The sequence below is a fragment of the Ailuropoda melanoleuca genome, chromosome 1 (genome assembly GCF_002007445.2).
Source record: "Ailuropoda melanoleuca isolate Jingjing chromosome 1, ASM200744v2, whole genome shotgun sequence".
Classification (NCBI taxonomy): domain Eukaryota; kingdom Metazoa; phylum Chordata; class Mammalia; order Carnivora; family Ursidae; genus Ailuropoda; species Ailuropoda melanoleuca.
Genome location: NC_048218.1, coordinates 160,942,521 through 160,967,335, shown reverse-complemented (window position 1 = coordinate 160,967,335; position 24,815 = coordinate 160,942,521). Strand labels below are relative to the sequence as shown.

At 33.7% G+C, this 24,815-nt stretch overlaps 1 protein-coding gene across 3 annotated transcripts in view; it reads left to right on the top strand.

The window, feature by feature from the left end:
• FAM126A (family with sequence similarity 126 member A) overlaps window positions 1-23,457 on the top strand; it is a 97,787-nt gene extending 74,330 nt beyond the window's left edge. For 2 of the 3 annotated variants that reach the window (XM_019801871.2, XM_034669117.1), the window contains 3 exons: window positions 1,155-1,242; window positions 1,751-1,910; window positions 16,781-23,457. In XM_019801871.2, the coding sequence (XP_019657430.1) occupies window positions 1,155-1,242; window positions 1,751-1,910; window positions 16,781-17,355 (823 nt within the window). In that variant the 3' untranslated portion in view covers window positions 17,356-23,457. Of the gene's footprint in view, window positions 1-1,154; window positions 1,243-1,750; window positions 1,911-15,687; window positions 15,984-16,780 lie in introns of all 3 variants that reach the window. The other variant, XM_034669130.1, reaches the window with a different exon arrangement.
• The last annotated feature ends 1,358 nt before the right edge of the window (window positions 23,458-24,815 follow it).

Below are 24,815 nucleotides of genomic sequence, written 5' to 3'. Positions count from 1 at the left end.
CACCTCTGCCCTTGGGGTGAAAGGGTTGCTGCCCCTTCCCCAAAGGCTTTAAAACTTGTTTCACATGAGAAAAAGGTCTGGCTGGATCTTCAGGCCTTTCTTGCTCAGGTGGCTGCTCTTCTCCTTCAGGCCCAAACTACCAAGAGCAACTTTCTCTGGTTCCTTGCCTTGCTCCCAGTTTTTCTTATGATGGCCTAAAAGAGGTTTGTGGAAAAGAGCTTGTAAGTGGGTGTGAGCTCCCCTTTGTATCTGCTCCTAGAAATTCTATACACTCATGCTGGCTCATACTGGGCTTTTAGCAGTTTGTTTAAAAGTTTAACTGAAGTCTTCTTACCTGCTTGCATTGTGGTCTATCTCCTTAGAGGCATCTGTCTGCCCTTAGGTTTCAGGCTACTTGGCTGCCCTGTGATTTTAGTTCCTTACTGAATTAATGGAAAGCTATGATTTTATAGATTATCTGACTTTGTCCTATTTTTAGGGTGGGAACAATGCTTTTTCCATTGTTTAGGCCTCACTTGCAGTCTTGATATAATTCATTTCTTTATTTTTGTTGGCAGATGACCAAGCCATTATTTCTCTGTCCATTTTTATCATTTACCTAATTTTTAGAGTTTAGCCATATCTTTGAAAATTAATATACATACACACTTTTCCCCCCAATATCTTTCTGATATTTGCAACATATATCATGCACACTTCTAAATGACTGTCAGAAGGGAAAAGAAGTAACTACTTAAGATACTGTAAGCCACAGTAATTGTAGATTCCCATTAAAAACTGTGGGAGTTGCAGAATAATTTGACCATAAAGTGTTCTGAACATTATTCTAAGGTATATAATTTATTATGCTCCGACCTACTTTGAAAGTGTAAAATGCTTTGAGCTTGCCTCACTTTTTTGATATCTGGTCTATAAATAGACATGTTCTTTAGAGAAGAAATATATATCTATACAATTTTCTTTGCTATTAATAGGCTTTCAGATACAATTGAAAGGAATTCAAAGATATAAAATATGTTTTAAGGAGAGTGGAATGCTAAACAGTGTGCTAATGTGATCTGTTACTTTATTCAGTAAACAGTTTCTCATTTTATTTTGTTCAAATATATAGAATTAATTGAAAATAATTATACTTCCTTTATTTAATTTTACAGTTATAATGGAGAATGGGATTTAGCTCAAAAAGCATTGGATGATATTATATACAGAGCTCAGCTAGAATTATATCCAGAGCCATTGCTGGTAGGTGCCTCACTTGTTTATGTAAATTTTGTAATTTAAAATTTCTCGATTTAGAACTATAAAGTGAGAAGTAGCCATTCCTAGTGCATTAATGTCATTAAACTGAGTGATTCATGCTTTTGTTATACTAGGAAAATTTCATGCTTGAAAAGGTGTATATAATTTGAGAATTTCATTAAGCTAGCTTCTTAGATACCTGATAATAGTCTTTTAAACTTATAAGAATGTTCTTAACATGCTAGAGCTGCATTTATTAATTAGCATTAGGCATTTGGAAACATAATTTCAATGTTTTGGAATTTTAAATTTCATCATTTACATATTATTTTCAACTATTGGTTCCTTCTGAGCTCTTACTCCTTTTTCTAGAAGATTTATATATCATCTTATGAAATACCTTGGAGAAAGTATTCTTTTTAAAAACCTTTTAAAATTTGGCACTTTGTTTTATATAAGGGTGTAACACATCTGTTAATACCAATCTTAAACCATATATATATTTTTTTAGGTTGCTAATGCCATAAAGGCTTCATTGCCTCATGGTGCCATGAAATCTAGTAAGGAGGGTACAAGGTGTATTCAAGTTGAAATCACACCAACTTCCTCTAGAATATCAAGAAATGCAGTAACCAGCATGTCAATAAGAGGTCATAGGTGGAAAAGACATGGTAAGAAATAAAAAAGTCTTCAAATTAGAGGATCGTTGATTCTATCGCATTTTTATCTTTACTTACAGTGCTATACCTTCTAATTTTAGTAAATAATATTGTAGTGGTACGGAAGAAAGAGCTGTTGGATAACCTCTAATTCCTAAATTATTACCCACAAGTGATAAGCAGTAAGGCAAATGAATATAGCCCCTTATGTTACATATATGAATGAAAATTTATTTAAACATTGTATTGGTTTTTAAATTTTATTTCAATAGAATAGGAGGGTAGGAAAATGCATGCTAAAATTATTCAGAACTATGGGTTTCTATTCAAAACTATTTGTAAATATTCTTTAGTGTTTCTTATTTCTCAGCTGACTCTTTGGCAAGTGAACTTGCATATTGAAGTAGAACACCTAATAGGGACTTCCACATTTTCTTTTGTACTTCCTGGTCCACAATGCCATTGTATTGATGGCAACTCTAGCTAGGCCTTTCTGTTTCCTGGATGTTAATTTTCTTCCAGGACAGTTTTTTTAATATTCCTCCTTGACTGCTTCATTTTATTACCTAAAAATTCTATGGGAAATTAATTTTATTTATCATGGCCTTCTCAATGCTTTCCCATTTCTCTCCCTTTTCTTATAATTTATTATTTTAATTTAATTTCTTATTCTTTTTATGACTCCCCTCCTACCTAGAAGTTATTTTATTGGCAAGAATCAGTGTAAGATTACTATCACCTCCCTCAGAAGGTAATCAATCATAGGACAAGAAGCAAAAAGCCACTTCTTTGCCCCAAGCAAACACATATATTACTCTATTGTTTTCTTCCTGTAAACTGTGGTGAAAATGTAGCTCCTTTTGGTATATTTGGTTTCAGTTGTCTCTATGGTCTCTGCAGAGAAAATGCAAAAGTGAGAAGAATATTATTCATGGTGAAACAGAAAGTTGATGATGAGAACATTGCTCCTACTTAGGAATTCTAGGAGATAGTATGTCACAAGGGAATGATGATGGAAAATTTCAGCTTACCAAATAATCATTTTCAGTCTTTTTATTTTTTTAAAGTAGTGTGACAATTCTCGAAATTTCTTTAGGAAGGCATAAAAGAGGCAGTAAGTTTACCAAGAGCAAGACAAATGATGCTATGATTTAAAACATACAGAGTCTAAACATACTCCAGTTTCTTCAGTGAAAATTATGCTACTGAATGAGACTAGATTACAGGTCAGAAGTCATTAGTATGGTGGCATCCTAGAGATCAGTTTTCTGTTTTGGCATTAAAAGGTGAAAATAGGCACAAAGACAGTGAACCAGACCATATAGGTCACTGTGACCATAATTGCTCCCAAACTACTACAAAAAATGCAAGAATGAATTTTAAATTCCTTTTCCACACTTCGTGCTCCTTAGGTGAATGAATGGAGAATTAGAAAAAAATATATATATATAGGTTCTGCAGTTAAAAATGTGAAATATTGAAGTTCAGTTGATTTGTGTATGTGTTTGTGAGAAAGAGATGTGTGTATGTGTCCATGCATGCATTTAACAAAATAAGATGTTTATCCTGCAGTTAAATAGAAGCAATTTTCTAGAAATATTTTATAGGAATAAATCACCAAAATAAGAGAAAAGACTACTTGAATATGTTGCATCTATTAGATTCTTAAATATCTTCCATATTCCATTTTGGCTACCACTTGAGGGGTATAGCCTCATTAAAGTAATCTTCCTTATCACCTGTCCCCTCATACTCAATCCAACTTTCAAAACTCAGTGGTGACTAAAAAATCACAGATGAGGACTTAGAAGAGCATAAACTATAAAAAAGCAAGTCAGGTTTATGGAACAGATGCAGAATATGGCTTATCTTGTTCACCACTCTTCTGTAGTGTGAATTCCCTTTATCCAATGACCAAAATGCACCTACTCTAAGGTACTTATTTATTTCCACAGGTAGGTTGCATTTCCCTTTTTATGGTAGTCTTGGTTTTCCTCCCAGAGCAGTATTTTTCACTGTTAAAATCCTGTTCTGTTGAATTAAAAACTACTGTTTTCCATCTTTGTGATCCTGATTCCTACTTTGAACACCTTATTATTCTGAGCTCTCTAACCAACACTGGCTTCTTGTGGGGAAGATAGCTAACTTTGTGATAGCTGTTAAATATATAGGCAATTCTCAAGTTATAAATGGATTTTTAAATTTGTTTATATATAAATTGCATTTATTCCATTTACATATTATATAAGTTTTAACAAAATTTAATTTATTTATATACTAATTTTTGCAGAAACAATGTTAAAGGGTTTGTAGATTCCAGGGTGACCCACAAAAACTTTTCATCCCATAATGTTTCTGAAGCATAGGATGTAGGTTTAGTTTATGACTGTGAACACACATTTAGAGTTTCTTTATTTGATGAACCTCTACATTGTTTGCTGTTCCACCCATATCCCTACTACTCCCTTACTATACCAACCCTCCCAGGAGGAAGGATTTCTTCTCAGACACTGAACTGTATCACAGAGTAGGAACGTGGAATATGCAACTTTAAAACAGTGATAATGAGAGCTGGGGAAGGAGGAGGGACAAGAAACATGAACTTGAAGGAATGTTCCTTTTTTTCCCCTGTCTTTTTCTTTGTTATTGCCAGTTGCCAGGAAAGAAGAAAGCAGTTGGTCCTTTTTTCTTTCCTTGGGTCTCTCTCCTTTTTCTTTTCTTTTTTCTTGTATTTATGTCTTTTTAAAAAATTAGATATAATTGGCATATATTAGTTTTTGGTGTACTTAATATATGTATATATTGCAAAATGATTACTACTCTAGAGTCTACCAAGTCTAGTTAACATCTGTTGCCACACATAGTTACACACTTTTTTCTGTGATGAGAACTTTTAAGATCTACTCTCGTAACAGCTTTCAAGTATACAATACAGTATTATTAACTATAGTCACCTTCTATCCTAACATCCTCGACTTACTTATTTTATAACTGGAGGTTTATACACATTGACTATCTTCACCCATTTTGCTCACCACACCCTGCCCCCCACCCCTGCCTCTGGCAACCACCAATCTGTTGTCTCTATGAGCTTGGTTGGCTTGTTTTGTTTGTTCTACATATAAGTGAGATCATATGGTATTTGTCTTACTCTGATTCATTTCTCTTAGCATAATGCACTCAAGGTCCATCCATGTTATTGCAAATGACAGGATTTCCTTCTTTTTTATAGTGGAATAATATTTCATTGTATATATGGCACATTTTCTTCATCCATCCATTGATGGACATTTAGGTTGCTTCCATATTTATGTCTATTTATTACCTGTCTCCTTTTCTCTCCTTTTTCTAGCCTATCTGGGGAGAAGAGGGAGAGGAGTAAATGAGGTTCTCCCATGGAAGCAGCCACGCAGAACTTTCTTTTTTTGTTTATTTTCTTTCCATCTCTTTTTATTTTTAAAGAATATAGATAATTAAGTCATATAACATATTGGTATGTTTACATATCTGAGTCGCCCAAAATTATACATGCTAACAAATATATTAAATTGGAACAATTAATCACATATATTCTTTTATTTGTAACAAAAAACTTATCTTTACAGGAAAAGCTAATTGATATTTTAGTGATTTTAAAAGCTAATCTGGAACAGTTTTTATTTCTTACATTAAATTTTTTTCCTGAGCTCTCCTAGAATGTATCACAGATCTGCCATTCTTTTCTTTAAGAATTATCGAAAACTGGGGCGCCTGGGTGGCACATTCATTAAGCGTCTGCCTTCCACTCAGGGCGTGATCCCGGCGTTCTGGGATCGAGCCCCGCGTCAGGCTCCTTTGCTGGGAGCCTGCTTCTTCCTCTCCCACTCCTCCTGCTTGTGTTCCCTCTCTCACTGGCTGTCACTCTCTGTCAAATAAATAAAAAATCTTTAAAAAAAAAAAAAGAATTATCGAAAACTTATATTTTAATATAAAGTATTATTTTGGAAGGTAAAAAATTAATAGCTTTAACATTTCCAGACATTCAAAACATATGTTCCTTGCCATGGCCTTATTACTATTGAATAACAACCCAAATTTCTAGGATTGTATTTTGACCAGTTTAATTGCTTGGCCCTGTATTTATTATTTAATAATAATAGTAGACTTTATTTTTTTAGAGCAGTTTTAGGGTCACAGCAAAATTGAATGGAAAGTATGATACCCATATGCCCTCTGACCTCTCCCCCACCCAATATACACATATATGCTCCTCCATTATCAACACCCTGCATCAGAGAGTTACATTTGTAAGGCCCTGTAATTTTAATTTGGACCAGAGAGTGTGTCCTCATATCAACTAAAGAGGGTGGCTTTTAAAGAAAGGTTGGTTTCTACTGAGATATTAATTTAGAGAGACGTGTGACAATTAGTATGTTTGCCTAATTTTCCCCACTTCTTACTTGATTATCTTAATATTGTACTGACATGGCTTAATTTAATGGTGTGTTTTCAAACTTTTTAAACATTGTGTATAAATTTCTGAGAAGAGTTTAATGAGTTTATGATTCCATGCCAATACATATGTTTGGAAAGTGAGATTACAATGTAGAACTGCTGCTTTTGACTTTTAAGGGTTATAATTTCAGAATTAGTAGTTTTATTTATATATTGTTAATTCTTTTAAGCATGCTGTATTTCACTTAGTGTATATTTTTTAGACCCAGATTTTCAGACCACCTAGAGATTGAGGGCTATTTAGAAGTCATAATTTGCAGATTAAATGTAACTAGGAAAGGATAATAATAGAATAAACGTTTAAAAAGCATTAAGGTAAGGGAGAGATGAGTAGATTATGACCATAGCAAGAATCAAAATGAAAATTCCATTAAGAAAAAGAAGATAAAATAATGAGATAATTTATTAATTTTTAAAATTAATAACAAAACTGCAATTCTATTTAGTATTTCCTTTAAAAACTAAACAGAAATAGCTAAAAGGAAAACAGAATATTTCTCTACAATTATGCTTCCGTTGTATAGTCATTCTTAAATGTTACTTCTAAAAGCTATCTTAATTATCTACCATGTCAGCTATAGCCTTTTTTCTTAAATCCTTGAATGATTGTCTGCCAATTCAAGGTTCTATTGTACAATCTATACTTATTTCCTTGTACTTTTTCCATTCCCTTTCCTCTTCCGGAGCAAATTTAATTGCTATTTTTTTCTTGTCTGTCTCCCCACCACTATTATGACTCATTCTTCTACTTTTAAAAAAATTACCTATACTTGGAACAAGGTAACCAACTTTTCTCCTTTCTTTTAAAATACTTGAAATATTACTCCTTTGTTCTGTAAAGTCCCCTAATTAAGTTATGGTTGCAAATAATGAGTGCTTATAATTTTTGCCAACTGGTTGTCTAATGAAAAGGCTCATCTAGTGAAACCCCGGTTCCTCATTACTGCCCACCATTCTTTCTACCTGTGCATTTATTTGTGAGATAATGAGGCAAGTGAGTGAAAAGCATTTGGTATGCTTTAAAACATTACATAAAGGCTGATTGTTAACTCATTAAGAACTGTTTAATTTGTTTTATTAGCTACACTGTAATTGTATTCTTGATAAGCTTTTATTAGCTAGCTTACTATTTGAATGATCCTGTGATTGAGCTTTTTCATAAAACGCTGATTTTGAAATGTATAGTTTGGATTTTCTCAATTTGAGATAAACATTTAGTTTGAGTTAGTATCAGACACAAAAGTATACATGTGTTCTATAACAGTAACAATCGATTTAATAATTTTTTTTGTAAATTTTGTAGCCCAGATTAGTACCCTAATCTGACGTTTATATTACCTTACATTTACATTTATATTACCTTAAATTTATTGATTTAGAAATCATTGATTATAGATTTGGTTATTGATTTAGAAAATGTTAATAAATTTATATTACATAATAATGTATTGATAAACAACATTACTGACTTTCTAACTTTGAACAGATCTGAATAATTAATTATAAGAGGTGTATTTCAGTTAAATATTTTAGAAAATAATTATATGTAAATATTTCAAAACACATAAGGTAGTCTTTTCCTAGATTCTGCAGATGAATGTCATACATAAGTCTTGAGATGGAACATTTATTTTGTGAATCTGATTTATTATTTTATGAGAAAAGTGTTTAGTTGAGAAACAAAATTGCTAATAGTTATAAAAGCATTTTGAATAACACAGAAATCATAGTTTTAAACTCAAACATGGCAGACTTTTAAGAATTGGCTATTGGAATTTTACATCTGCAAATAGAAATGTATAATGCTTATGTCTTTATTTTATTTTATTTTATTTTATTTTATTTTATTTTATTTTATTTTATTTTAAAGATTTTATTTATTTGACAGAGAGACAGTGAGAGAGGGAACACTAAGCAGGGAGAGTGGGAGAGGGAGAAGCAGGCTTCCTGCTAAACGAGGAGCCTGACGCAGGGGTCAATCTCAGGACCCTGGGATTATACCTGAGCTGAAGACAGACGTTTAACAACCGAGCCAACCCAGGCGCCCCCTTATGTTTCTATTTTAAAAGTTGTCTTACTTGTTAAGGAAATTTAGAAAAAATTATCTGGCAGTTTTATAAAAAGGTTTAAATGTTTTTAGTATCATTTTGAGAAGCTCCATTATTTTCAGATTCTAAAATGCTATTTGAGGAACAAATTTTCCTTTCCCAATATAGATGGTAAAACATTTGGACCAAAAATAAGTATTTCCTTCTGACCAAAGTTAGCATTGCATGAGTTTTAACTGACACTCTTGATATGGAGCTTTATACTCAGGGAGGACAAAATAAAATGGGAAATATTAGATGACTCAAAGAAAAAGGACATATTAACCAGAGCTAAAATATCACATTGTCCAATTGATACATATTAATATTAAAGAGGAAAGTGTCAGAATCCTGGCTTAGCCAACTTTAGAAGAAAACGAAACAAAACAAAAAACTTAGTTTATTTCTAGATAATAAAGCAAAATACTTTTCTACATAGAGAAACAAAATATTTCAGAATTATTGATCTTATGAGGCAAAACCCCTTATTTGTGAATTATTGTGTTCTACATTTTTTATTAAGACGGCCTTACATTAAAGAGGAGTTTTTGCTAATGTTAAGGAATGTATTATTTATTATTTATTCTTACTTATCATTGAGCACTACACTTCCCCCTACTCCCCAACCAGGACCTTTGTAGGAGCATTTGTTACACGTTACACACAGAAGATATAAGCTTTTGTAGATAGTTTTGTAATAGATATTGCTTACCTGTTTTTGGTCTGTTTGGCCGTGAGGATCTTTAACCGTCGGGAAGGATTCACTGGGTCCGCTAGCATCCATATGTTGCAAATCTCAAAAGGATTTTTTTTTAACTGGAGACTTAAAGATGACAAAAGATGTTGTTGAGAGTGACTGAATCCACCTCAATAAGAACTGTATCACTTTTTACATACACAACAAAAGCTAAAGATTTGACTGATCTTTACTTAAGGAAACTGGGAATAGCTCCTAACCAGTATGTTTTATAAATAAAACATTCTAGTCCATTCTGCGTTTTTCTTTGTGCCCCAGGCTGCTGTTTTCTTACCTGGAAAGTCTACTGCTTCAGGACCTGTATTTATTTTCTTTCTTTTCTTTTCTTTTCTTTTTTTTTTTTTAAGATTATTTAATTTATTTATTTGAGAGAGAGAGGAAGGCAGAGGGAGAGAAAGAAGCAGACTCCCTGCTGAGTAGGGAGCCAGATGTGAGGCTTGTTCCCAGAACCCTGGGATCATGACCTGAGCGGAAGACAGATGCTTAACGTACTGAGCCACCCAGGCGCCCCAGGGTTATATTTCTAAGTCTTAGTGTTTGTAAATGTTCCTGCTCAGAGTGCAGCCCTTTAAGTTCGGGGTCCTTACTCTGTGTTTCTATCGCAGCTTTTTTTTTTTTTTTTTTTTTAAAGATTTTATTTATTTATTTGACAGAGATAGAGACAGCCAGTGAGAGAGGGAACACAAGCAGGGGGAGTGGGAGAGGAAGAAGCAGGCTCATAGCGGAGGAGCCTGATGTGGGGCTCGATCCCATAACTCCGGGATCACGCCCTGAGCTGAAGGCAGACGCTTAACCGCTGTGCCACCCAGGCGCCCCTCTATCGCAGCTTTGATTTCCTCCAATCTGCCTTGCAAATTACTGGCCCAGGCTGTAGAATGTTACAGTGCTACTGTTTTTTCTAACCCAGGACACACTTCATGCTCAATATTTTGTGTTACACAGATATGACTTCTGTTGATAAGAAATACTAATAAAATACACACAGTTTATCTGTGTGCCTGTCATTGGCTGCCCATTGCAATCAGAACAAAAGCCAAGCTCCTTACTTTGGCATAGGTGGCCCTAGTGATATGATATCTTGCCTATTGCTTTGACCCCACTTGAAGACCTCTCACCTTTCCTTCTAACCCTTCAAAACACTGAGCCATTTCCATTTTAGGGGCTTTGTTCTAGCAATTTGAGATAATTGAGGCTGAGATTCAAATGAAGAGAAAGTGGCAGCTTGAACTGTCTTCTTCCACATCATTGTGTAGCCAGGGCTTCATAGTCATTCAGATCGCAGCTCAAATGTCCCTTCCTCTAAGAGGTCTCCCCAGACCACCCATCTAGAGTAGACTTTCTTCCTTACCACGCTTCTTAATCTTTCTCATTATGCTTATTGGCTTCATTGCACTTTCCACTCTCTAAAATTCTGTTGTTTCCTTAATTCCCATACTGCAATGTAAGCTCTGTGAGGGCAGGGTCTTTGTCTGGTTGGCCAGCACCTAAAACACTGTCTGGCATATAATAGGTGCCCAATAAACAGGAGTTGCATGCATGAGTGAGTGAATGAATGATAAGAAATTTATGATATAGATTGAGCAATTCATTACTTCTTTTTTTGAAAAATAGGGTAACAACGTGATAGTAAACTGGGTAAAGGGATATTCACTTATAATCCCAGTACTTAAAGAATTATCATTTTACAGGTTTTTCCCATATGTGTATGTATTTTTCATAGTTGTGCTCTATTTAAAATTTTTTGATGTTTTTGTCCAGTTAACCTTGTCAAATATTTTCCCAAGTTCTCCTAGTAAGTCCAGTTGTTTTAAAGGCTACATAGTACCACATTGAGATGATATTCCATTGTTTACTTAACCATTTCCTTAATATGCCAAATAATTTGTTTCTAACTTTTTGCTATTATAGATAACACTGCAATGAATAGCTTAATGAATATAGATAGCATTTTTCTTCCACTGAATAGGATAAATTATAAACATAAACTGACTGGATTAAAAGGTATGAAGTTGTTCAGATATATTATGACATTTTAAATATTTATATCTCATAAATTGTAAAGGAATGTGTGTCACTTTCTTTTAGAGTTTACTCTAAAATACTTTTCATAATGTCAGAATTGTATGATGCAGACATTTAAGGTTTAGATTAAGTTTTTTTTTTTCTTTTTTTTTTTATTATTATTATTTATTTGACAGAGATAGAGACAGCCAGCGAGAGAGGGAACACAAGCAGGGGGAGAGGGAGAGGAAGAAGCAGGCTCATAGCAGAGAAGCCTGACGTGGGGCTCGATCCCATAACGCCGGGATCACGCCCTGAGCCGAAGGCAGACGCTTAACCACTGTGCCACCCAGGCGCCCCTAGATTAAGTTTTTAAAGCTTCGGCTTATTTGATTAATTTCACAAAGGAATTTGTAAGTGCCTTGTATCATAGCCAGATTCCTTTAGATTTACCATGTAGTCTGAGTTCAGAGCTGTGTAAATTACATGAATAAATAAATTATTCCTTTATTAAGTTTCACTTTTAGTAAATAAGGTAGCCATAAAAAGAAAAAAAAAGCTATAACTAGAATAAGGAATTTCATGAGTGATGTAATGGAATAGATATTTGAGATTATAACATTACATATGAGGAAAATCACAACTTTTCATGATCAGTTTTAATGATATTTGCAATTTGTTTTACCTTTTTTTTCCTCAAAGCCAGAAGAAATTTTATAGGGAGAAATGATTTGAGTGCCTTTGAGAACCAATTTGGAAATGTCTATTAAAAAAGTATTCTTTAACTCTCCTAATTTCTCTGTATGGAGAGAAGCTTACCTGTTTATAGAGGTCATACAAATAAAATATTCTCTGAGACGTTTCTCTTTGGATCTTTTTTGAACTTTTCGAATTATTTGAAGTCAAATGTAAGTATTGTTTTTTATAGGTATAGAACAACCGTGACACCTTTTGCATAGATTTAAGTTCGAGGCTTTTGAACAGATTCTATTTTCTTATATATTCATATTCCCTTACAACATTTCCTCTAGAATTTTCTTAAAGAAAGATTAACTGCATCTCCTTAGCTATGTTATCCAGAGGATAGCATAATAAAAGAACTGTAGATTTATATACTATACGGCATTGTTAAGCATTTTACTAAACTTGCATTTAGAGGTGGCTACTTCACTTTTCTGAAACAAAGGGACTTTATTTTCTCTGCCGTCTAAAAATGATTATTAGCATAAGCTGTATATTATTTTTTCCTTTTTACCTAGTCAAGTAACACTTTCTCAGATTACCTTTCTCTTGTCTTCTCCATGTTTTCTCACCTTCATTTATTTTAATAATTTCACCATGTAACAGGAAATTAATTTAATTTATCAAACAAATATTTATTGGGCACCTACTATATGCAATCTACTTTTTCAGATATTAGGTATGCAAGAATGACCAGAAAATCCCTGCCCTTGTGGAACTTATGTCTAGTGGACAAGATAGAGAAATAACTGTAGTTTAGAGAGTGATTAAGTGGTAAGAAGAAACAATGTAGGGAAGAGAGTTTATGAAATATGGAAGATATTGAAACTTGATGGGGTGATTCAGAGAAGGTTTCACTGAGAAGGAAATTTTTGAGAAAAAACCTGAAAGAAGTAAGGAGGTGAGCCATGTAGGTAGAGGATTCCAGGCCTAGGGAATAGGAAGACCAGTAAAAAGGTGTGTGTAGGGAGATTGGGTCACATATAGGGAAAAAAGTTGGAGAAATAATGGAGACCAAGATCATGTAACAAATGTTTGAGTTATATGGTTATCTTTATTCTGTAATTTTCCTGAGAATTATATTTGTTCTTTCTAGCTCTGTATAAAATCACATGCTTTTCTTTTTATAAATTTACCTTAATAGCTTAAAAATTTGCCATTTTTACCATTTTTGAGTGATAACATACATAAATTAGCCAAAAATTTGTGCTTGTGGAAAAACACATAATCTCATTTTTCTACTTGCCATTTATTTTCATAATTAAAAAAAAATTTAATACCATTGTTTTTGGGGCTACAGATCACAGTACATGTGACTGACAAATCCTATTGCCTAGTGCTGCTTTATATAGTATTTCTCTTGTCATTTTCTAGTTTTTCTTGCAAAATTTTCATCATTGCAGCACCATTTTAAAGTAATATTTTTCACTGGTGTCTTTTAAAAACTAAACCCAATTTTTAAAAATTTAAAAACTAACCTTGAAAGTTATTGACCTGTTTAGGTTTCCTTGGAGACTTTTATCTGCTCTTGCTCTCTATTCAGCCAAAATAAATTATTTTCTTTCTATGAAAAGACTAGGAATCTAAGCAAATAAGTTAAATGTAATTGAAGGATGTCAGAGTACACTTATCTCAAAGGACTTTAATTAATTGAAGAGTTAGGCTTTGTAATATGCTGCAACGGACATTTGAAGTCAAAAGATTTTGGTGTTTAGCCCACCCACTGAATAGTTGTTAGCTCTTTCTTGAACTTCAGTTTCCTTGTCTGTAAATGGGAGTCAAAGTGCCTGCTTCAGAGAATGTAATTGAAGAATATATATGAATGCTTAAAAAAAACTGTTTAGTACCATTGTGTTGTTTTCTATTCTATTAGGCCACCTATGCTTATCTTTTATGTTCATTGTCTTTGCTATGTCTGGGTAATTTCCATAGCTTATCATTTTTTTGGACTCAGTGGTCCCTTTAATAGATCTTTTGTGAAACTGCTTCTGTAAGGTAAACGGAAAAGTCTTGCTTGTCACCCAACAATGCCATGGTGATTTTACCCTCAGTTCCAGTGGCCTCTGGCATTTATCTCAGTTAGATATTTACTTGCCCTCACTTTGAAGACAGCTATTAGCAAGGGGAAATAGGCTTCGTTGGAACTTTTTAATTGCATTAAACCTCTGTTAGACGTGATACTACCTCACCAACATCCTTTGGCCTGTTTAGGAAGTCAATATTTCATTTAAAGAACCTTCAGTCAAAGGTTTATGAAGCACTAAGTAAATGGGAAATCATTATACCAGCACATTGACCCACCCGCCCAGTGCAACTTGAAGCTTTGAGGGCCTCGTGAAGTGCATATTGCTGCTAGGTATGGAGTACCCAGGGCATTCATAATAACTTTAAGTTTTCAAAATTTGAAAGAATTTGAACAGAGCAGTGGTTCCCGAACTTTGCTGCACATTAGTCACTGGGAGCTTTTAAAAATCCTGATGTCTAGGTCATAACCTCATGCTAATTAAATCAGAATGTCCAGGGTGAGAACCAGGTATCAGTAGTTCTTAAAGATTCCCAGGTGATACCAATGTGTAGCAAAGCTTGGGACCGTGAGGAGTATGTGGCTCTGGCCTCTATTCTTTTACTACATATTACTGTTTCACATGCTTAGCACGATGAGTGAGAGCTTGAAAATCCTATCATGAGAAACAGTTGAAAGTAGTAGGTAATGTCTCTCAAGCAGATTTGTGTTCTACATTTTTTAAGATGTATACTGTTTTACATAGTTTTATGTTGTTTTGAACTTTAATTTTCATTACAACCCATGGTAGATATATTCATGTTTTTTTCCCCATTCATTACAGGTATTTCCTTGACAATTTTAAAGAAAACCATGCTTTGTGGTTTAAGATACAGAATAAAATGTCTACAAGTATTAACTAGTTAGGAGTTTCATTCCTTTGTTTTGATTGTAATAGCTGCTTTCGGAATAAATGACCAACAGCCAAGTTGTTTTTCCAAGTCCATTTTTATTTTTCTCCAGTTTAGTAATGAACTGTTATAAGCTGGCCTAAATTTATGGTATGAGTATGAATCTGAAGGAATAGACTATTTAATTGTGTCACAGCTGCATTAATATTTACTAATACACACAATGGTGTGTGAGACAAAACTGTACTTGCAGCATTACTAAACGTGATATTATGAGTGAATAATCATTTTCCCAGTATCATATTTCATTAAGTCAGCCTCAGTATAATCTAATAAAAAAATAGAATTTTAAGTGTGCAAGGGGAATTCCTAAGTGTCTTGGTTCCTAATGTTGACAAGAGCTAGAACTTTGGCTGTACGTCCTGGAACATTTTGCCCAATGCTTTACCCAAGTTCAAATAGTCACAGTGTTATCTTAAAAACAATGGAAATTCTATTTTGATTTGTAAAAAAAAAAAATTTCTGTTTCATGGTCCGTGTCAAATATGTGTGCAGAACATGAATTGATGCTCTGTGATTTTTTTCATTGTCATTTAAAATTAAAGAACACCACCCTACTGTCTCCAGTGCCGTCAGAGTGATGTAAATTATGGAAATTTCTACAGTGCAGATATTTGTGTTAATTCATAACATTCAGTCATCCAGTTTTTGTTTTGGATCTTTTGTTTTTCTTGTTTTGCATTTTTATTTTGTTTTGTTTTCAGCCATCATTTTGTCTTATCATCTTCAATTCTAGAGCAACCTGACAACAGTAATGATACTACTGAATTGGGCATCCTTGTCATTCCTGAGATTAGTGTCACAAATGTGGCCGGAGAGAGAACCGGGAATGGGGAAAAAGGCAGAGCACTAGGAGAGATTGATGCTCAGCATATACAGGGTGTACAGGAAACAGCCACAGATCCTAGAACTGAGAGCAAAGGCTTGCCAGAGATCAGGAGGCAAAAATCTGTAAGAAAAATGATGGAGGATGGAATAAACTCACCTGGCAGAGTGCAGTTTTAGCAGAGCACTTTCTAGCTGCCCTCCAAGGTATCTCATGGCAAAGGGCCACTGCTGCATGTCTTAAGCAACAGTTGCACAGTCACAAAAAATTTGCATGTCATCTAATAATCAAAATGCATGAATTATGCACCACAATTTCTCAATGATCTAATGCTCTTTTGAATGGTCAGACCTATATTTTCTCTGAGTATATTGTCATGAAACTAAGGCAGAAAATTACTTCTAAAATAATTTTCTGCTTATGTTTTGAGACCTGAAATTATTTTTTAATCTTTGTATTTTTTCCATCTTTGATTTGAAGGATAATGTATATAGAATTTTAACAAGTTTGAGCTCGTGTTAGTTATGGTCTATTTTTTTTTAATCTAAGTAAAATAATCTAGAATGTAGAATGCAACCTTTAAAAAATCTTTAAAATATCTTAATACCATTTTTTTAAAAAAAGTTACTCGGTAAGAGCTTTCATTTTATACTGCTTTGCTACTAGGGGAGAGTTTACCCCTAGTTTTTCTGTGTGATGTTTTTCCTAATTATTTCTGAACTTTTGCATGAATAGTAAGAGAATTCTTCCTAAAAACACGGATGGGGGGTGGTTTATGGCATGCTTTTTGTTTAATACACTCTAAATTACTCTTATTTAGTTACAATGAACTCTTTTTTCTATTTTATAGAATATTTTGATTTATCCTTTAATTTTGGTCTATAATCTGTTGCTTTATGTAATTATGCTAAAGTTTTAAGTATCATTGATTTGGTATTAATCATGAAACGAGAATTATTTAAAATACTTAATATTAATTGATCTTTGTTATTTCTTTGTTTAGGAAATGCAGAAATAACAGGTCAAGAAGAACTGATGGAGATATCTGAAGTTGACGAGGGATTTTATTCCAGGGCTGCGTCTAGTACCAGCCAGTCGGGTTTATCAAACAGTAGTAACAATTCTAGTACCAAGACAAGTGTAGGAAAGACTCAGAGACGGTCAGCAGGAAGCAAAACTGGAGGAAAAGAGAAAGAAACTACAGGGGAGTCTTGCAAAGATCACTTTGCCCGAAAACAAACTCAAAGAGCCCAGAGTGAAAATCTTGAGCTTCTCTCTTTGAAGAGACTGACGTTAACTACCAGCCAATCTCTGCCTAAACCTTGTAGCCACAGTTTGGCTAAGACTGCCGCAACTGTGTTCAGTAAATCCTTTGAACAAGTCAGTGGTGTCACAGTCCCACATAACCCATCATCTGCTGTTGGCTGTGGGCCTGGGACAGATGCCAATAGGTTTTCTGCTTGTAGTCTCCAAGAAGAAAAGCTTATTTACGTTTCTGAAAGGACTGAACTTCCAATGAAGTATCAATCAGGTCAGCAGAGACCTCCTAGTATTAGCATTACTCTGTCTACAGATTAATTGGTAATAGTTTTCTCACCTAACCAGTGAATCTAGAGAGATAACTTTGCTTCTTTTGAAAGTGCCCAAGGTCTGTCATCCTTATTCCAGACAGGAGCCCTGATGTCTTAAATTCTGAAGGCTACCTTGACTTTATGAAGGGAATAATATGTAGGTTGCAATAAGTTGAAATATGGTCTTGTTATTTCTTGGGTGTATTTTCCCCCTTGATTTGAATCTTTTTTTCTTTCTTATTTGTTGCTGTTGCCCTAAGATTGTAACAATACATCTTGGCAGGTTTTCTGGTCAGATTGGTTACATCTCATGAGAGGTCGTGAGTTCTTATTTTTTAATAACTCCTACTTTGGTAGTTGTATGTTTGGCCTTCAGAGTCAAAGGGAATCTCCATGGATGGGAACTGTTTCTGAAAGAAGGAGGCAGAGGTGCAGCCCGGGAAGGCTCCAGCTGACGTGCAGCATGGCAGTCTGATAAACAGGCACGTGAGAAAACAAAAATGATGTGTATGTAAGTGCCTGATGAGAATGTTTGTAATCAGATTATCCTTGAGATTAGTGGAATTGTTGATATAAAGCACTGGAAAATGCCTGCCAACTCAGTACCTAGACTATTTTATAATTCCAGGGGCTGGGTAGAGGGATTTCTGTTATCTGTGGAACATTTTTACATCAAAAATTAGATTGCTAGTAGATGTGTTGTTTTGAAATATTTGATCTGGATTTAGTGGGTGAAAATACCCTTCAATTCCTAAAATGTAATAGGCTATGAAGATCATTTACCCTGCTGCTTGACTTTGGAAACCCTAGGTAGTTTGGTTTCCTATAATTCAAATCACACATCATTGAACACTTCCTGGAAATCATTGTAAATCGTGCAACACAGCTCTCAAGATACCAGTGTCAATCATATAATACTGAATTGTTTGACGGCAAATGAAGGATATTAGGTAAATTTTTTCTCTATAAAATGTCATGAAAGAAAATATAGAGAAATATGGACAAAGGACATTTATATATTAACTAATTTAGGTTATTTATGTTTGTGTTCTTAAATTTAGAATTATAAAATGTGAAAAAAAAATTTTTTTGTCAACAGGCCTATTTTAAATATTCTTGTTTTGATAGAATAATCAATGTAGTTGCCCCCAACCAAAAAATAGAAATGAAAAAGGCAATATAGCAGAAGCTAAACAAACTTGTATGTAGCTATGGAAAACTATGTGACCTCTAGATAGACGTAAAAGTTTGGTGTTTGCTTGTGCGAGTTGTTTTGGCTATGGTTGAGGTTCCTTGTAAATCGAGTGTACTTAACTAATAATTCAGAGTGAGAGAGAGAAAGCAAGGCTGAGGATGAGAGTAAGACGACTGGGAAGGAAGGCCTAAGGAGCAGTCCCCTCTTTGTCTCTTTCACTGTTTGTACACAGTGGCTTCCTTATTTGCAGTCCCTGGCTGTGGTCACACAGAACATGCTAGTTTTCCTTTTGTGCCTGCTTATGCAGAGCTCAAATGTGAGAAATTTTTATGTCCTGAGGAGTGCTAAAGCATACACTATGAATGCAGTTTTGACCCTAACTGCTTTAGCTACCGTTTTAAATCTAATTCTTCAAAAAGCATGAACTAGTTTTCATTCATTAACTCTGAATAGAATATGGCTTTTAATATAAGTGAATTTGAGTTTTTTAGTTCTAGTAATAGAAATGGAATAAGATTGGGGTGCCTGTGGCTTAGTCGTTAAGCGTCTGCCTTTGGCTCAGGACATGATCCCAGAGTCCTGGGATCGAGCCCCACATTGGGCTCCTCCTACTGGGAGCCTGCTTCTTCCTCTCCCACTCCCCTTGCTTGTGTTCCCTCTCTCGCTGGCTGTCTCTCTCTGTCAAATAAATAAATAAAATCTTAAAAAAAAAAAAAAGAAATGGAGTAAGATCCATTGGCGTAAATTATAGTAGAAAGAAAAAAAAGATAACCAGACAGTGAAAGTTGATACTGTATTAATTTAACAGGAATCCTGTGTACAATTTAAAATATTTTAAAATATCAGTATAGATTTCCTATTGTCTTTTTGTAATTCTTGAACAACGAATTTCCCCTAGGCATGGTAGCTACTAACAGTATTAATAGTCTTAAGAACTACTTTAGAAGATTGGCATTTTAAACAAGTTAAGGTGCTTAGGAAACTTGTAGAAAAAGTTTGAGGAAACAGCTGTCACAAACGAGATCAGATTTTAATCATCAACTGCTATAATGGATCTTCATTTTGGTATTATTCTAGATCATTGCTATTCCTATAGTCTGAGGACCAGTATTTAGCATTGGCATTACTAGGCATCTTGTTAAAAATGTAGAATTTCAGAGCCACCTTTGTCTACTGAATCATAACCTGCATTTTAACAAGATCCTCAAATGATTTTTATGCACATTAAAGTTTGAGAAGAGAGTATTAAAGTACAAATTATGTACCTAGTATTTAGAATTCTCAGTGGTCTCACAACCCTAGATCAAATATGTTAGATACTAAATATTATAATCTTCATTGTTTTTAACAGCTAATGAATTTTTAATAGTGTCCATAACACTTATTAGATCCTCTAATTCTAAATTTTTAATGACTTTCATTTATTTTTACAATAAAAATAAAACATTTTGTATTTTTCTTGTTAACTATAAATGGAATCAAAGCTGTAGATGCCTACAATTTTAGGTATGAAAGGGGTACCATCCTTTTGTACAACGCACAACAAATCTGCATGCGTATATTCTTTTAAAACTCTGAAGGCTTACTCAGTAGAGTGGATCTGAATTTATGCTTCAAATAATTTGCACCAGTTGATTTTCTGGAGTGTGAAGTTATGTTAACAGTAAAATTATTTATAGTACCTTTGATACTGTTTCAAATAAGGATTATACATTTGAAAATTTTTATAGCAATTATAAATATTGGATAATGCTAACTTTTGTTAACAATTACAATGATCCCTATTGCTCTCTTCCCACTCATCTTTCCAGATTGAGTCGAATTCATATTTGTAGGTTGTTTTCTCATGAAGATCCTGATGTAGCCATGTGGTCACAGATCTCCTATGTATCCAGAATAATACCCTTTACCACAAGAAGGATTCTGCCCAAAATGGGTCCTTGTACCCCATACTTCAAAGGATCTGAACAGAAATTGTAGTTCCACTCCACATTTTAAGCCATTAGAGGTTTGAAATTACCCAACCTCTCACTCTTCAAATACCCAACTACCTGAGGTATTCTAATGAACCTGGGTCCCAGCATTTGCCTTTGGAATGAAGTGGGGAGAGAAACAAAGTAGACTTTTCAAGAGGACCTAGGACAAGTGAGCATCCTGGAATCCCTTTTACACCACCGTGGAACTTTTTAAGGAGGCTCTGTAGACTTGAAGGTTAGAAATCCTCAGCCCTTAAATGATGACACAGTTTGTTTTGAAAAAACAATATTTCATTGCCCTTTTCAATTATGAAGCAACTGCTTAGCAAACATTACTCACATAAAAACAAAAAGTTGAATTAAAGGGAAATATATTTTTTAAACCAAAATAGATAAAAATGATCTCAGTTGTAAGGGATTTTGCCTATTTTGGAAGAATAAAATTAAAATGTTAAAACCTTTACATTTAAATTATAGAGAAAAAAATGTACTCTGAGACATAATTTTAAACAAATATTTAAAATAAGGCTGTTTAACGTTTGAGTTTATAGGCACAATAAATTTACACTTTACTAAAGGGAAGCACATCAAGGAATCTTTATGGTAAATAATGTGACTGAAAAAAATGTTTTTAAAAAAGCCATTAAAAAGAATAATTTGATGGGTACATAAATTAAGCATTATAGATAGAAATTAATGTATAATAGTGTATTCCCAGTCTTTGGATGAAAAAGAAAAACTCTATTTCTTTAATTAGCATGAATTTATACTTTTAGATTAATTGCTTAGTAAAATTATACTTGATACTTTGAGTTATTCACATTTGTTTGATTTTGTTAAATTCTTTATCAGAACTTAAATACATTGTCTTCTGTGCTTTGTAACTTGTGCATATCTAAAGAGACTAGCAGCGTACATTTTGGAAGATGTTTTTGTGTTTTTTTATAGTAGAGTTCTGGAGTACTTGTGTCTTGATATGAAGTTTCTATTAGTAAACTCAAGATCTTATTTTGCATACCTTTGCTTCCTCTTATGTGGAGTTTTTTGTGTACCTCTTATCTTCTAATCATGTAGTGGTACTAATTTTTTATAGTGAACATACTTGTTTCTAATTGTATTCCTAGAGTTTACATTCCTAAGAATAAACTATGACTTTGCATATTTTTATGTGCTCTCTACCTTTTTAAGGCTATGGAAATAAACTGGAGTTTAGTTTTTTGAAGTTTTGTATATTTGTGTAAATGTTGTCCATATGCAATACTTTATACAACAGTGTTGCCTCTTGTTTTATTGAAATAAAAACTGAAAAAATATTTTTTCCAGATCATTTTACTCATTAAAAAATCATCATAAATTTTTGCAAAAGTCATGATGTGGAGGAAGAAAGTAAAGGAGGAAGACTTAGGTGAGTTGAGCCATTGAGAACTTTTGGGAGTAAACCATAGGACAATGACATCTCATTTCTGGCTTTGTTTTACCTGGCCCAGGGATAGGAAATGTGATAGGTCCATTGGTGTCCATTCAAAAGAAAATGAGCTCCATGGGTCATGAGCCATTGACCCATTATTTATCATACCAGAAGCACTGGCAAATTTGGATAACAATGCTTTGCCCTTCTATCTTTAATATGAGTCTTTATCTTTTGAGTGCAGAGATTTTATGCCCCTAATTCTTAGCATTGGACTTTTTGCACAGTAGGTATTGAGACATTTAAAGAATGAGTGAGTTAGATTGATGTTAGTTTTGGGAAAGAATCAAGGATAGGGTCTCCAATATATTATAGTAAAATTTTAGAATTTCACTTATTGGCTCTAGGAAATCTCTAGAAAGGCATTAGTTGAATTGCTTTACTGTGTGTGCTTAGAAACAAAACCCTCTTAGAAACTTGAAAAGAAATTCCTGATACGTAGTTGATTGTATATTTGGATAACTCTCTTTTATCTAAGAAGCTGAGTAATTTGGGAAATGTTTTCTGAACTACTATTAGAAGAGTATTTATAGAGAACCACAACAGTGATTTTGTGAGCAGTATGTTAGCCTTATGAAATATACACTCTCATAGTGACTTTAGTAATCCCAATAAATAGTTTGACTCAACCTCATAGAATCTGACTGTGGTAATACCAACATAATTATTTTGTAATTATTAAGAAAGGCTTTTACAAATAATTCTAGACATTTGCTGATTTTCAGTGCATTGTTATTGTGGTGGTGGTGGTTATACATAGCTAATATATGTAATGAAAATTATAATCTCATTTAATCTTCAAGACAGTTCTATAAAATGAGCAGAATCCTCATTTTACAAAAGAGGAAACTGAAGCTCTGGGGGCAGGCAACTTGCCCAAGGTCACCTAGCTGCTGGGTGGCGGAGCTAGGGCTTGAACACAGGTCTTATGACTCCCACTTTCCTTTTATATTACTTGGTAAGAGGAGGTACTACGTAGATACTACATAGTGGACATATATTTGAAATTCATCCATCCCATCTGTCTTATAGCTGATAGAGTTAAGTTCTGATGTAAAAATAAAAATTTTCCAAAAATAAATTATGATATGTTTTGTAGAACTGTAGATAATTGTGTTTCAGTGGTAAACTGAATGCTGGTTATTCTAAAGACATGGTAAAAAAGCAAATTAAGATTTAATTTATTTTTTTTACCTGCCAGATAGATAAAGATGAAAGAGATTGATATTAGTATGGCATAGTTGTGGGAAAACATTAGTCTCTGAGATAATTGGCAGGACAATTAGTGCAACTAAGTTGGTAAGCAATTCAGCAAGATCTATCAAATTTTAAAGTGTACAGACCCTCTGACCTAGCAATCCTACTCTTCTATGTTTATTCCACTCTTTATATTCTACAGAAATTTTAGCATAAATGTTTGAAGGTATTCATTGCAGCATTGCTTATAATAGCAAAAAAAAAAAAAAAAAAAAAAAAAACCACAAAAAAAAAAAAGAAAAAAAAAGAAAGAAAAGCAATCTAAATGACCATTAAAAGAGGACTGGATAAATTATGGTACATGCATATAGTGGAATATGATGTAGCTATTAAAAATAATGCAGATCTGTATGTGATGATTCAGAAAGATTATATAATATAATGTTCCCTGAAAAAATTGTGTCATATATATATGTATGTATGTGTATGATCCCATTTCCATAAGAAGTCTGCGGAGCATTTAATATGGGTATTATTTTTGTATATGTTTCTATATATGTATATAGTATATATATAATATATATTTGTGTATATATATATAATGTGTATATAATATATGTGTGTATATGTATGATATATATGTGTACACAAACATATGTTTGCTGGTATGCAGGGAGGAAAGCATTATTTTTCTAAGCATGGTCTAAATATAGCCTGCATTAGGAAAAAACTGGTGCTTTTTATTTTTTATTTTATTTATTTTTTTTTTTAAAGATTTTATTTATTTATTCAACAGAGATAGAGACAGCCAGCGAGAGAGGGAACACGAGCAGGGGGAGTGGGAGAGGAAGAAGCAGGCTCACAGCAGAGGAGCCTGATGTGGGGCTCGATCCCACAACGCCGGGATCACGCCCTGAGCCGAAGGCAGACGCTTAACCGCTGTGCCACCCAGGCGCCCCTGGTGCTTTTTAAAATAGAGATTCCCTTTGTGCTAATCCCCCTAAATCAGAATCACTGTGAAGCGTGAAACATGGAAACCTATATTTTTAACAAGTTCCTCAGTTAATTCTCATATAAACTTAATATTTGGCCTGGTAGCTGATAGCAATGAGTTGATTATTTTTGTGTGTCTAGTAGTAATTTGTAGTTAGAGAAGACAAACTGCTTTTTAAAAAATAATTAATTGAGGTATAATTGACATATAATGTTATATTAATTTCATCTGTAACATAATGGTTAAATACTTGTATATTGAGAGATGGTCATCACAAGTCTAGTTAACATCTGTCACCGTACATAGTTACAATATTTTTCTTTTGTGATAAGAACTCTTAAGATTTACTCTGTTAGCAACTTCCAATTATGTGGTAGAGTAGTATTAGGTATAGTCATCATGCTGTACATTACATCCCCAGGGCTTATTTATTTTATAACTGGAAGTTTGTACCTTTTGACCCCTTTACTCACTTTGTCCACCCTCTGTCATCCCCCACCTTCTGACTTAATTTCACCTAGCATAATGTCCTCATGATCCATCCATGTTATTGCAAAATTCCCTTCTTTTTTTTTTTTTAAAGATTTTATTTATTTATTTGACAGAGATAGAGACAGCCAGAGAGAGAGGGAACACA